At 45.5% G+C, this 14,923-nt stretch overlaps 1 protein-coding gene across 1 annotated transcript in view; it reads right to left on the bottom strand.

Annotated features, from left to right (window-relative positions):
- The window catches only part of LOC142564357 (clotting factor B-like), a 32,390-nt gene extending 19,751 nt beyond the window's left edge, over nt 1–12,639 (bottom strand). Inside the window, exons 1-2 of the mRNA XM_075675338.1 lie at nt 12,524–12,639; nt 8,516–8,654 (exon numbers count right to left, since the gene is read on the bottom strand). Coding sequence (XP_075531453.1) covers nt 8,516–8,654; nt 12,524–12,636 — 252 coding nt within the window. The 5' untranslated portion in view covers nt 12,637–12,639. The remainder of the gene's footprint in view (nt 1–8,515; nt 8,655–12,523) is intronic.
- Between the last annotated feature and the right edge of the window lie 2,284 nt (nt 12,640–14,923).

Genomic DNA, 14,923 nt, shown 5'->3' with positions numbered 1-14,923 from the left:
CAACATATATGGTCCGGGCTTGGTGACGGCCGGGGCCGTAACAACTATAATGTAGCTTTCTGATAGTGAACACCGGCACACACACATAGGCATGTAACCATTGACCCCTGTTTGTCCAATGGTTGGATTCTAAGCAGGTTCCCTCATCACAGCAGCCCAAAGTTATATGCGTTAGGCCACGGACAATCCAGTAACTTCAATTGCCAAGTAAACAAAAAAATCTAACGGACTCTCCATTCTGGCCCTGCGAAAGTGGCTTTCCAGCGAAGCTGTTCATAACCACCACCACAACCTCTTCACTTTGCTGAATATTTGAAGCCTCTTCCTTGCGGGGATACCAGCCACTGCTCCTGACCCTGTACTGACGCCGGGATCGGCGCAAGGTTTTGCTGACGGACGCGGACAAAAAAATGCCAACCAACTACAGGCTTACCACTTCGATGTAAAATAGATAGCCCGACAGGCAGACGGACAGACAGACAGACAGACAGACAGACAGACAGACAGACAGACAGACAGACAGACAGACAGATGGACGGGCGGGCGGGCGGACAGACGGACGCACTGACAGACAGACAGACAAACAGATAGACGGACGGATGGACGGACGGACGGACGGACGGACGGACGGACGGACGGACGGACGGAAGGACCGACCGACCGACCGACCAACCGACTGACTGACTGACTGACTGACTGACTGACTGACTGATTAACTGACTGACTGATTGGAGTGCAGTGACCGACCGACTGAATGACAGACAACGGATGGACGGGCGGACGGATGCACAGACACAGACGGATGGACAGACGGACAGACATACAGACAGAGCGACAAACGGTCGAATGGACTGACGGACGGACGGACCGACCGACCGAACGACCGACCGACTGACCTACCGACTGACTGACAGACAACGGACGGACGGGCGGATGGACGGACAGACAGGCAGGCAGGCAGACAGGCAGGCAGACAGACAGACAGACAGACAGACAGACAGACAGACAGACAGACAGACAGACAGACAGACAGACAGACAGACAGACAGACAGACAGACAGACAGACGGACGGACAAACAGACAGAGCGTCAAACGGTCAAACGGACGGACGGACGGACGGACGGACAGACAGACAGACAGACAGACAGACAGACAGACAGGGCGACGAACGGTCGGACGGACAGACGGACGTACGGACACCGCACAGTGCATGACGTATCCTAAGAATGTGATCGCATTGTTATGAATTGCCGGCGGTGGTATTTTAAGATGACGGTCACTACACCATATAATGTGTAATATTGAAATGTATTGAAGGAAGTATGGTCGCCGTCCTTGCGAGTTGCCTGTTCAGTCCAGGACGCCATGTGACCTAGCGCCTCTTTTGCCCTGTTCACCGGCTGATTAATGCCATCGCGAGCTTTCGCGCTTTCCCACGACTCTGGTCGGGGGGGGGGGGGGAGGGATAGAGGCGAAAACAGTATTTTGTTCACAATCGCTAACCATGTGCTAGTAAGTGTTTGGCGCGTGCCCGAAATTCCAGTGGTATTCGTAAATTCTAACCAAAATACGGTCAAATCCTGTACTGTGTGTTAAAGTGTAGCTGCCCCTTAGTGTGGTTTGCAGTAGTATATTAAGTTGTCGCGTTGTCTTTCTAAGGCTTCGGGTGTGGTAGGGTATAGGTTCTGCTCTGCGGAAGCTCGCGTGCGAGTATATTCATGTGCCTTTGTGGTACGGTTTCTTCTGAAGGGGCCGTTACTTTGTCGCCTTTTGAGGCGGCCAAGAGGGTAAATGCAGTGTGGCTTGCTTCGTTGCCTGCTCGGGAACACTGTCCCGGCTTCCAGACTACGTATGATTCTGGGGAGAAACTGGTGGGCTCGAGGATGCGCAAAGCAGCTGCGGATTTTACAACCTATCGTGTAATTGTGGCACGCTATTTGCGAGTCTACCAGGATTACGGCGTAGCGTGTTAAACATCCATCGTGGCTGCTAGGGTGATTGGAACATCTTCCGCAGTGTCCCAGTGCACTGCATACCCCGTGGCAACTGCAAGTTCTTGATTTTTGCTTACTTGGCTAAAAGGAGATGTCTGCGTGCCTTTGTACTGGACTGCGTCAGTGTATCTTGCCGTTTCCTCTTACTCGTAGGAACCCTGCATTGCGTGCGCTAAGGCCTCTCCTCTCGCTGCATGGCGTTACGTGTGCATGTTTCATGGAATAGCAGAAACTTCTATTTGATTCCTCATTTCATCGATAATTCGTTGCTTACAGCTTGGTTCCGGTGGGGATAAGACATAAAAGTTGTATCCAAACCGGAGTATGGTAGCCCGACCCTTTATCGCAAGTTTGAGGCCTTCTATTTGGCTGGTCATTTGGCTTCGACGAGCCCCACCCGCGTGTTGTGTAGGCCCAATTGGAGGCGTGTCTGCTTGGACCTGGTAGAGGGAAGGCCCCAGGAGAGCTTGTGTGTCTTGCGTAAGAGTATTTTTAGCTTCGCTCTTTGGCTGCCCCCTAAGCCGAGGAAAGGCGTGCCAGACGAGGCGCTACCGATGACGAGTGCCTGCGTTAGGTGGAGTATGTGGTGTTACTTGAAGCCCTGCGTTCGAGTAGCCACTCTCCAGGAATTGCATGATTCGCATGATGGTCTCTTGAAGTTTCTAGATTGATCAACCGGCTCCATATTACTGTAGGATAAACCTGGGGATGCTGAAAGTGGGCCCGTTCTTGATCGTCTCTCTGCTCAGCCTGACTCCAGGATCAGGAGGTACTTTATCCGGTCTTCTTCGTGTTGGCGCAAGTCGAAGAGTGCCAATTTCCATGGAGAGCAGGATAGACCCCTTTCGTAAACTCAGTCGTATTGATAGATTTTTGGAGCGCATCCTGCTGTTATCCGGCCGAGTCCGTTTTTGTCCGCATGGTCCAATCATCAGCGTATAGAGAAATGTTGACTACTGCGACGCTTTCTAACTTTAGTCGTTGAGCTCATATGGCGACGTTTAAATTTAGGTCGATGTTCCCTTATGCTGTCCTTCGATATTCTGTGTGCGAATTGAGCCTCGGCAGACTGTGGCAGCCCTACTCGCAAGAAAGTCGCACCATATATCATATGGGGCGTTATAACGTAAAGATATTGCAATCTGTTTCTTTTCCATTTGTGCCTTCAGCCCACCACGACTGATAAAAAAATGCCGACCAGTTCGTTTGGCCTCTCTGTATCACGACGTCACGAAACTCAAGAAACCTGATATGAAGTGCGCACACTGAGTAAGTAAGATTGCGCAGAACAAAAGTGAACAAGTTCTCTTCAACTATTCGCCGTTTTTCACCATTATTCCTTCCACTATTGCTCAATTTTTTTCCCTTGCGACGCCTACTTCGCCTCTCTGTTACGTGACGTCATAATACCACAAAGACTATCCGCGTAGCAACGCCATTTACGAGTTAATGATGCGTCGATGCGCTGAGCAGAAGTCATTATTTTCCCTAAAATAGCCGAAGTGTGTCACGTCTTGAAAGGAATAGAAGACGGCTGTCACTCGATTTCTCTGACACTGGCTACTTGTAGTTGCCGGCGATAGCGAACTTTTTTTGCCTATAATAAAAAAATAATTCGTGGCGGTATAACGTGTCGAGCCCTTTCGGCATGTATACAACACCACTGAGCCAAGTCTTATTCGATGGGGACCTGTTTTAGCGGCATTCTTAGGTTCCCTGTGCACGTCGCCGTGATTTTCCGCCAACTACTGCGAAATGAGAAAAGGTAAGCGGACCAATCGCAGACGACGGCACTACACTTCTCACTCGATCATCCGCTTTCACTGCGCTAACTTGGCCTGAACCATACCCTTCCGACCTCTTAGGGGTCGTCATGTTTTCTCAGCCAATTAGATAAGAACACCTGCTCAAGGTAGTCAGTGCCATTTGTTTTGAAAGCAAGCCAAGGTGACATCCTCTCAACGAAGCGGCAGCTTGAGTGGGCTGTTCTAACAACGCTGCCAATAATACGTAAAATTTATGTAATTAGAATAAATGCAGATCCAAATTAAATGGTTTCACTGTGGACGGTGGCTGTAGTTGGTACTTTGCAGACTGTAGAATACTGCACAGTGATATACATTATTAAATTCTACTTAATTTCTGCACTCACAGCGATCGCCTCCACAGCAAAAACGCTATCATCGCATTCCAACGTCTACAAGAAAAGATTCCAGAAGTCTAATTTCGAAGTCTAACAAGCAATTCCGTGGAGAAGAGACAGGAACATGGTACCGCAAAGGTTTTGCATCAGCATGTTAGTAAGCGCACAGCATGCTTTGCGAAAGCTCTGTAGTTATAGTCGCTGAGTGGCTATGGCGTTGCGCTCCTTGCTGATCTCAATGTCATGGTCAGAAAATTTCAGAAATGTCAGAAAATTTTGTTGTCGTCGGCCCAGTTATCGGCCCTGTTGTCGGCCCAGCTTAGGTAACGCTAGCTAGGACACTCTATATATTGGTCTACTTGGGAAAGCGTAATTATAGCCATGTTTCTGGCACCTTTACTTGCGAATATAAATCTGTACTGCTGTACCCACATGAAGTAGTACCCCTGTATCAAATACCCAATCTCAACAAACGAACGTATTTTCTATTTTTACTAGCAGTACGGCCTTCCCATCACGTAAGAGCGTATATTGTGTTAAATATGTTTAGAAGTCACCAAGATGAGGAGATATGAAAGCTTAATTCAGTAATAACAGGACAACGCGAAAATGCAGGAACAAAATAGGTATACTCAAACAGGATGGCCGCAGAGTTCCAACTATATTTCAGAAATCTGAAACAGGTGCGATGTAAACATACCTCTATCTGACATGTGCCATCGAAATGTCTAAGAAGGCAGCATAAAAACTAATCATAGCTATGGATATGGCATACCTAAATACATGAGGTTATTACATAATATTAAGCTATTTGCAGAACACATAAATCATGCAAACGATGATGCACAACAGCTATAATGTTCATCAGGGCAGCCGTGCAAACGACTAAGAAAACTAAAATTACAGATAGATTTCAAGGAACGGATAAATAGCTTCAAGTACACGTCAGATGAAATCACCGATGCAAGCGCATGAATGTGTAAAACTCAACAGCAACAGTAAAAATGTCGTTAAGTGTTATTAGAACCTAACTTATGTATACTTAGGTATATTCAGACATATTTCAATCATTGTGTACTTACAGGCAACGCCATGTTAAGGGCGCCTTACTAATACTGCTAGGGGACTTCAATCTTCCTGACATCGACTGGAGTACACTGCAACATCAGTCACCTTGCGCAGAAGTTGTTTTCGATATAATGCTTTCTTTCCACCTCACGCAGACCGTAACAGAACCTAACCACGTACAACGAACTAGCTCTAACATTTTAGATTTAGTGTTCCTGTGCAATCGTTTCCCGTGTCATGACGCGAACGTAGTACTAGACGGCCTGTCTAACCACCAACTAATGTTCTGTCCCGTTTCATTGCGCTACACCCTCTTTCCGATCAACAATAACATATCCTGACTATAGCCGAGATAACGACACTAGCATACTTGACACATTATCTGAAGTGCTATAATTGTTCCGTCAACTCTCATATGACACTAATACCGATATGGAAACCCTATGGCGTAGACTTTAAAATATCGTATTGCATTACAAATTTCGTTCCTACCAAGACTAAAATAAAATCTAAAATCAAAATAGCTAAAACTTTCTATTTTTCAAGTACGCTAACAAAGTTCCCAAAAGATTCTCCCCAAACGTTCTGGCATTACTTAAATCCCGAAGTACATAATGAAAGTCATCCGTCCTCGAAGGAAAACTGAAATACTGCAACCACACTGAATAACTCCTTTTGTTCCATTTTCAATAGAGACGATTGAAATGTACCTGCACCGGCAAGCAACAGGGGCCCTTACTGTGACCAAAGCTGGAGTTTTAAACCTTCTACTAAATTGAGACACTAAGAAAGGACTGGGCCCTGATAACATTTCGAACACGTTTCTGCGCAGATATGCTGAGTGGATTGCGAAGTTTTTAGTAATACTTATTAACAAATCCCTGTCATCCTGCACCCTTCCTAAATAATGGAACACTGCTAAAATAACACCAATACATAAATCACCCAGCAAATCAGATCACTCAAACTTTAGACCATTCTCACTAAACAGCACAATGTGCAAGCAACTTGAGCACATCACCTTAAAGACCATAACAACCTATCTAGCAGATAACCAAATTCTAACACCTTTCCAGCCTGGCTTTCGTAAGGGACTTTCTACCGTTGCTAAACTAATTGAACTCGTGCATGACGGAAGGACCTCTATTGATAACCAGAAACAAGTTGACCTCATTTTCTTAGACTTTTCGAAAGCCTTCCACCGTGTGTCACACCTAAAACTTATTAGAAACCTTGAACTAACTTTAAAATTATATTATGGGGTTTTACGTGCCAAAACCACTTTCTGATTATGAGGCACGCCGTAGTGGGGGACTCCGGAAATTTCGACCACCTGGGGTTCTTTAACGTGCACCTAAATCTAAGTACACGGGTGTTTTCGCATTTCGCCCCCATCGAAATGCGGCCGCCGCTGCCAGGATTCGATCCCGCGACCTCGTGCTCAGCAGCCCAACACCATAGCCACTGAGCAACCACGGCGGGTGTGAACTAACTTTACGAACTGGCCCAATTTTAGACTGGATTATTGATTACCTCACTAACCGTACTTAGTCTGTCGAAATTAACAACAAGAAATGCGTAACAGCTGATGTCACATCAGGTGTACCACAAGGAAGTGCCATAGCCCCAGTGTTATTCCTAATTTTTATAAACGACCTTCCTGCTAGCATTTTAACATTAGACTTTTTGCGGATGACGGCGTACTATATCAGGATATAAACTCTGTCCTCGATCATATACATTTCAATAACGTCATAGTAGCAGTAACCAAGTGCTTTGAAGCTTGGCGGATGATTATTAACGTTAACTCTGTTCTATTATCTGTAACCAGGAAGAAACACAGATCACTCTTTCAGTACACGCTAAACAGCATTCCTCTCGCTTCGGTCTGCGAATACTGATAATTAACCTCTGACCTCAGATGGAATGTTCAGGTTAACAAATTCACTGCAACCGCATTAAAACAGTTATTTTTCATTAAAAGCCTCAGACTAGCACTATCTGATATAACGCTACAAGAACATAAAAGATTTGTCAGAGCGGTAGTAGAGTATGAATATGTGGTTTGGTCTCCTTTTACTAACAAGCTTATTACAAACTTGAAGGTGTTCAAAGAAAGGCAGTGAGATACATTTTTAACAAACAGGCTAGCAGACTCACCGACAGAACTACTCAAACAAGCCGGGATGCTAACCCTTCAAAACACTGCAAAACTAGCGCGCCTTAAAACCATTTACCCCGACTCATAATCAACAAATAAATCTGGATACCTCAAGATACATAAAGAAATCTCAAACGAGGAAAATACGTCATAACTCTCCACGCCCACTAAATGTGTTTGCATTCCGTACCGACAATTTCAGGTATTTATTCTTTCCGCAGACTATAAGCGATTGGAACGCTTTGCACGTGAGCTCTGTTAATAGTTCATCACTAACTGCCTTTATCACACTTGTTGAAAACGATCTACTTACATATTAGTAATAATTTTTTATTGGCAGTATAACTTTGTCACTACCTTTGTTTTGCATATTGTGGCACATTTATCCCCCCAGCCCAAATCTTGCAGCATGAACTTCATGGCATGTTATTTTACTCCTGCTGATGTATAAGTGCATTCAATGTAGTTAGAGCATTTCTGAACTAGTTATCATTGTCATGTTTGTATGTCAGTGTACTTTTTTTGAATACCCTTTCTGTTATGATCCATGACGGGATTGACAGGATTGCATAAATAAAATAAAATATGACCTTGCATGAGATTTCACTTATTGTATCGCAAAACATAACTGACTCAGCTAGCCCCAGTGATGCAGAAAGGTTCCCGACATATATAGGACGCTCACAGAGAAAAAAAAAAAGATTTCCCGAGTGGTTAATGCAATCTCGCAGGATGCTCCAACATATCCAGCGTTGAGATATAACTGTTCTACTACAGTGTGACAATGTGCGCGGTTTCCCACGTGGCTTGCAGAACTTAAGAATGAATGGGAAGAATTGTCATCCACCCGTAGGTAGCACGAAACTGCAAAGAGAAAGCCACATGGGTTTCTCAGAAAGAACGCTTCGCAGTTGACCAAAAATTCGTCGTGGTCGGGGTACTTAAGAATACATATTAAAAGCTTTATGAGCTACACATGAAACTTAACTCCTGTTTGGTAGTAACGATTTAGCCTATGCTAACAGCCTACGTTTTTATTTGCTAACACAAATGAAGGAAGCTGCTAAAGAATACCTGTATGCTTCAACCCGTGTACAAGAAGCCAATAAAATAAATAATTTTCAGTTGAGAGTGCGAAAATACTCCACCTTTATAAGCGCTATGTCGTATCCCATCGGACGTTTGCCGTAGTCGGGGTGCGCTTTGAAGTCTTCCACTGGAGCGAAGGCTCCTTTGCCCGGGTGTGTGGTATTGTAATAGACGGAAACATCGACCGCTCGGTGAGTTCTGCCAAATAACGAAAAAGTAATATGCAGAGATCATGCGTGTACGCTCTTTCAATTTTAGCATGGTGGCATAATGATATTACCTCAAGAGTGACACTTGTGTTAATAGCACCTGATACATTTCGAGATTGTTTTGATATCGCCTTCCGGCGATGTCGTTGCAGGCTGCCTTAACTCTTCTTCAAGTAATGTGAAGGAGCCAAGAAAAGCACTATGAATGCAAGATACTAGCGGCATATGTTCAAGTAACGGTGGCGCCTAATTCCTATATTGTTATTATTAAGATATAAGAACATAGCTATAAGAACATAGATATCAGAACCGAAGAGGTATGAAAAGAGCCTCCATTGGTATTTCTTCAATAGTAAACTTGAAGCGGTATGCATGAAAACTCCTCCACAGCCCATTAGGTGAATAATGATGACGGCAATGCGATTAGCCTTGATAAAATATGGCAACACACTGTATTATCGCCGGCGAAATGCGTCACGTATATAACGCGTAGGCCACCGGGCGTCTCACTGGCGCTTCCCTGTGGACACACAGCAAGCTTAGTGGCGCTCCCACGAAGAGCGAGCGTGGCGGGTGTTCAAATGTACATCCAGACGTGATTGCCTGACGATAGGTGGCAAATCTTTTCCTTTCGACGGTTCCAAAACATTTAAAAAATAAGTAATGTCAAGAGGCGTTATAGTTCGATTGCTAAAACGCTCAGATAGCAGAGCACCGCAGCGAGAGGACACAGAGCTTCGGCGACACAGGCGCAAGCCTTCCAAGCACTCGTCGTCGTCGTCTTTCTCTAAGCAGCGTCTACTGCTCATTCTTCTTCAGTACAATTGCCTCCCCGGGGGAAAGGAGCCGTCTCGGCGACCTACGGGCAAGATAGCACAGGTGGGTCAAAGTAAGGCTTGAGTCGCTGAACGTGCACGATTTCGCGCCCTCGGCGGCGCTTATCGGAAGGCGGCTCAGGGGGTTCTACCATATAGTTCACAGGAGACGTTTGACTGATGACACGGTAGGGACCAAGGTACTTGGACACAAGCTTGGGTGAAAGTCCAGGACTGGTAGCGGGAACCCAAAGCCAGACTAGTGAGTCAGGGGCATAGGGTGCCGGAGAAGAGGGAATATACCGAAGGTGCTACTGCTCATTCTTCTTCAGTGCAGTAATCATAAATCTACCCGCGCCGTGGTTGCTGCTGTTGCGCTGCGGTGTACGTGGTCCCGGTGTCACACCCCGGCCCCGGCGGCCACATTTTGATGGGGGCGAAATGCAACAATACTGGTGTACTTCGTTTTAGGTGGACGTTAAATAACCCCAGGTCGTCAAAATTAATTCGGAGTCCTACACTACGCCATGCCTCATAATCAAATTGTGGTTTGGCACGTATAATTCCACAGCACTAGCTTTTTGAGAATAAATATATTTTTGTCATAGAGAAGCGGCTTATACGCTGTGCATTGTATACCTTGTTACCGAAACTGCTATATAATTCATTTGCGTTTCTCACAAAAACATATGACCTTGACATACGTTTGCTGTTTCTTTACTTATTTTGGATCAACGGAAATGTATCGCAAAGTATACACCATCCTCCTCTACGATTTCTACAGGAAGCCCATGCCGTAGTTGCTTTCGAAAAGCACTTGAGAGATTTCTGACACCTATACTGTTCAGGATGAGTACCGCACAAAGGATTGGTGCTACATTTTGTTAGCCTATTGTTAGTGTTTTTGGCTTCCTGCGGCATTACTTAGCGACGCTTCTTTTCCTTAATTACGCAAGGAGTACTTTTTTCAGCTCAAGAATGCGTTCGATTAACGCACGCATGAATAACCTCTGTGTCGCACTGCTACGTTTATGTAATATTATATCTTTGTTTTAATGACGAATGGTGAATTAAAAACAGCCGTTCGAACAGAGAAGGCGGATCTACAGGCAAATTCATTGCTGAATACCCATCAGTTTTAGGGCGACCGTCCCGCTGCAGTTGCAACTTCCGCAACGGAGGTCGAGGCGACACTAAGGCTAATGCTACATTCATCGTGATAACCAAGTGTCCATGAACAAGGCATGATCCCCAAGACTCCTTGGTAGGCGGCTCTGCCGACAGTTCAAGTCGATGAAAGGGAAATTCTCCGTTACAAAGTTGGAGGTGAGAACAGGTTGCCTAAACCATGTACTTTATTCGGCGAGGCGCGTAGCGTCTCAATCTACAGCGTCTGCGTATTCAGCGAGACGCGCGGTTTGGGAACGGCACCGTCCCAAAACGCAAGCAGTCGCGAGGGAAGAATGTGCGACCGCTCCTCTTACCATCGGTACCAATGATGAGAATGAGGGTGCTGCTGATGATAACTGAGTGGCACCCTTTATGAAAGGGGAGATGACAAATTGTCGTCTAGCCAGCTTGAGTTAACCAGGTACGTTATACATGCTGTTCATTCTAGCATTCTTATAGACATCTGAAGCTTTTTTCTCTTCCTCAAAGCTGCTCTCTCATGTACCAGTGTCTATGCCTGTAACAGATCCGGTCACATCTATTTATTCCCGGCTTCTTTCTTTTTTTTGCAAATACTCTAAATGTATCTCGCTTCTCTCGAGTGGTGACAGTGCATGCTTCCATCCACCTTAAATCCAAGCGCTTCTGGAAATGGTGCGTTACATACGGGTCAGAGTGGTGTCTGGATTTTCGCACACCAATACATATGCCTCATCTTGTTCTGAATATTTGTTCAGGTATAACTTTGTCTTTAGGTAACCTGCTCGAGCCGCAAATAGCAAGGCACTGCCCTTTGTCATCTTGTGCAGACATTCCCTTCTGATTCCTTTCTTTTCATTCCCATCAATATCCATCTTCTATTCGTTTTCACACTTTGTATCCATTTCACTCTATCGGTTCCTTTCGCTTCATATTTCAGAACGCTTGGTTGACTATTTAAGCATTCGATTACTCTGCACTTGGTTGCCAGCTTTCCCGTTCTTTTGCTACATCCTGCGTCCACGTTTTTCAGGTAATGATACTTATGCACTTTAGCCACCAATTTATTTCGATGTATGTTTCTGAGTCTTTCTTCAAAACTAATTTCGCGCTGCGATTCTCTGACTTGAAAAGCGGCCCAACCCATATCACTGTGCAATGGCTTATATGTGGTTTTACCGTGCGCTCCCAAAGCCAACCGCCCTACCGAATTTCCATTCCCGATAAGATGTCCCATCTAAAGCGCATCACGACATTTAAGAACGTTAATGCTGGGACCATTTATTTTTCCAGATACCTGCAGTATTGCACTTCCCCCCTTTTTCTCATTGTTTCTGTGAGACCTTCAGTAAGTCTTTCCTTCATATATATATATATATATATATATATATATATATATATATATATATATATATATATATATACGCAGCAGTATTTCTACTGGCTGACAATGGGTATGACTTGGTGTTGAACTGACACCACGTAATTATTCGTACCTTCAATAAAGATCATAATTCTCCATCGTAACACCGGATGTCGGAGCCGCCACCAGGCGCTGGTATTGCAAGGGCTACCACCCGTAGCAATACCACTGAAACCTCCAGTAGTGATACCACAGGAAGCAACCGTACTGCGCGGTGGACTCAGGGTTATCGCTACTAGATCTATATTCAGTCTGTAGTTAGAGCATGCAATCTCAGATATCGGCGCACGTGAGAGGAATTGTCGGAATAGTCGTGTTAACGCCCCAAGAAAGCCTTGGTCCTAAAGAGGCTAACATCGGCGCCACTCGGCCGTCCTTTGCCTGTTGGCACTCAGTTAACAAAAGGAGTGTTTTTCAAATTGCCTAGATTTTTGGGTAATGCGCTGCCAAATTCTGCATCGGCCTACTTACCCTGTACCGACGCATTGCGCTGCAGTTAGTATGAACCGGGGGGATAAGATGCTTCCACCACACTTGACCGTTTCGAGTTTAGAACTGCTAGGACTAAGGATAGTCATGAACATTGCCTTGATGTGAAGCTGCAAAGCAGAACAAGGACTGGTAAATAATTATCAGCTGAACCACTAAACACAAATGTAAATATTATACGTCGAATCATGATTGGTGGTTTGTTTCTCTTTGACCCTTCTTGCTTCCGTGCTATTGGTCTGACTGCCATTTGGTGAACACTGAAATCTACGATTTAATATTTTCCTCAAATAAGTAACAGTCGCGATGCGTTTCTGCAGGGGTTTGCTATCCAGTGGGTTTCCTATTTACTCATTTACGGAGGTGCACTTCTTGAGTATGTTGATTATGTATTTCATACAATGGTAATGTAGGTACTCATGGCAACTGGAACATTTCATTGCAGCTTTGGAACTTATACACGCCATCACACGAAAAGGCCACTTATGTCATCAAGATACGCTGAAAACTCGCTTTTATTTCACTCTTCCCGCTCTAGTTACGCTACACTATGCTATCTCGCACAGTAGACAATATAAAGTGTCTATTCTGCAGAATGCTTTCGACTTCAGCTCCGCTGTTTTCTCTTAATGTCGGCTTACATCACTCGATCTCTGCCTTTTTTCTGGCACTGATGCAAGTAGACATCCCTGATCATCCGTTAATAACGGCGGGGTGTGCAGCGGCAGCCCCCTGGAAGCATACTGGCCTCCATAACGTCGCGGACAGTGACGACACCAGCGTCTACTCGCCAAAAAATCAAGTATTTCGGGATATGATTTTGAGCTTCTGCGGAGCCGTAAAGTGAAGCCAAAAACACAACGCTCTGCTTGTCTTCAAGCACGACGCCTGTTCCCTACTCAAATTAGTGCAATCAGTAAGAATGTTATTGTACCAAAGCTCTCTACCGAGAAGCCTAAGCAACTCAAGAGACCGTCTGTCTTGGTGCTCCTAGAAGTCGTGACACCAAATCAAGTGGCAGACGTGAGAGTCAAACCTTGAAAAATTACCCTGGGTAGTGATGTTGCGCAAGAGACTGTGCTGAGTGCCTTGAGCACACATGCAGAACTTGATGGTATGAAGGTCCGCTCGGGTAACACTGTGAACATTTCCTGTATTAGTGTAATCTACGACCTGGACGTCTGCATATATATAGTAGAGTTGCGGATTCCGGTGAAGCCGGCGGTTGATGGCATCACGATAACTCACGTGTTTCACATCGGCACATCCCACTGTGTGAAAGTAACATTCACATGGGAACGTCTTCCCTGAGACGTCATAGTGGGTCACTTTAGACTCCCCGTACGGCCATTTATCTCAAAGTCAGTTCAATGCCACAGATGACAGGAGACATTTAATCTTATCGGAAAGCAGTTGCTGCCGTTAGAAAACGACGCGCTCGACACGGTTGAGATTCAAAGAATGCCGATGACTTTGTGAGGAGTACGCCACATCACACCACGCTTCCTCCACTGCCCTCTAGGCAGCTCGCAGTGGAGTCCACTCGCAGGACGCGAACGCTCCTGTGAGTATGAGTGCTGAAGCCTGACCTGCGCTGCCAAAGCTACTGCCCAGGCCATATCTACAGCTAGAGCTAAAGCGATAGCCAACGCCATAGTCGAAGCGACAGCGATTTAAAGGGGAACGAACCCTTCGGTAGAGTCGAACACATGTACGATGGGCAAGTAGCAGCCATGCTTCGGCCCATTATGAACACCATGCTTATGCATGCTCCTGAGTAGGCTGGACACTTTGTCAGGCAGAAGTGCTATGCAACTGCGGGATGCCCTTAATCCAGTTTTTGCAAGCCTTCAGTGAACATCATGGCTCTTCCAATGCGATTTGTTCGCACGGCAGTCAGGAGCGCAAGGATCTTCCAATGAAATGCCATGGGGTCCGTCAATTCGTTCTTGCAAATGCCTTCCCCACACCTGTCGTATGCCATCCAAATAGATAAGCTTCGATCAAACTGTCCGGATTCAAAGTCTTTGCCTCGTCTACATACGGTTAGCAGAGCAACAGAGCATAATTGTCATCTGCATTCGCACAAATTTTACGCACGTCGCACATGTTGCAGAGCCTCCTGACGAGAACCGGCCCATGGACCTCCATGCAAAGAACAGCGTCTGCTTCCCACTTATCAGTGCATATGCTAATCCAACTGGTTACTTGGGCTGCAAGAGCTTGAAAGACAAACTCACAAAGACCACTGGTCCTGGCGTAGAGACAGGTGACTTCAACGAGCATAAGAAACTTTGGGGAATCCTCAAGACAGACGTGACAGGCAAAAACTGGCATCCTTGACCTGCGATCTTGATTTGAACTTTGTAAAAGAATGTAGCC

The sequence above is a fragment of the Dermacentor variabilis genome, chromosome 11, assembly GCF_050947875.1.
Source record: "Dermacentor variabilis isolate Ectoservices chromosome 11, ASM5094787v1, whole genome shotgun sequence".
NCBI lineage: Eukaryota > Metazoa > Arthropoda > Arachnida > Ixodida > Ixodidae > Dermacentor > Dermacentor variabilis.
This window is presented reverse-complemented; position numbering and strand designations above follow the sequence as displayed.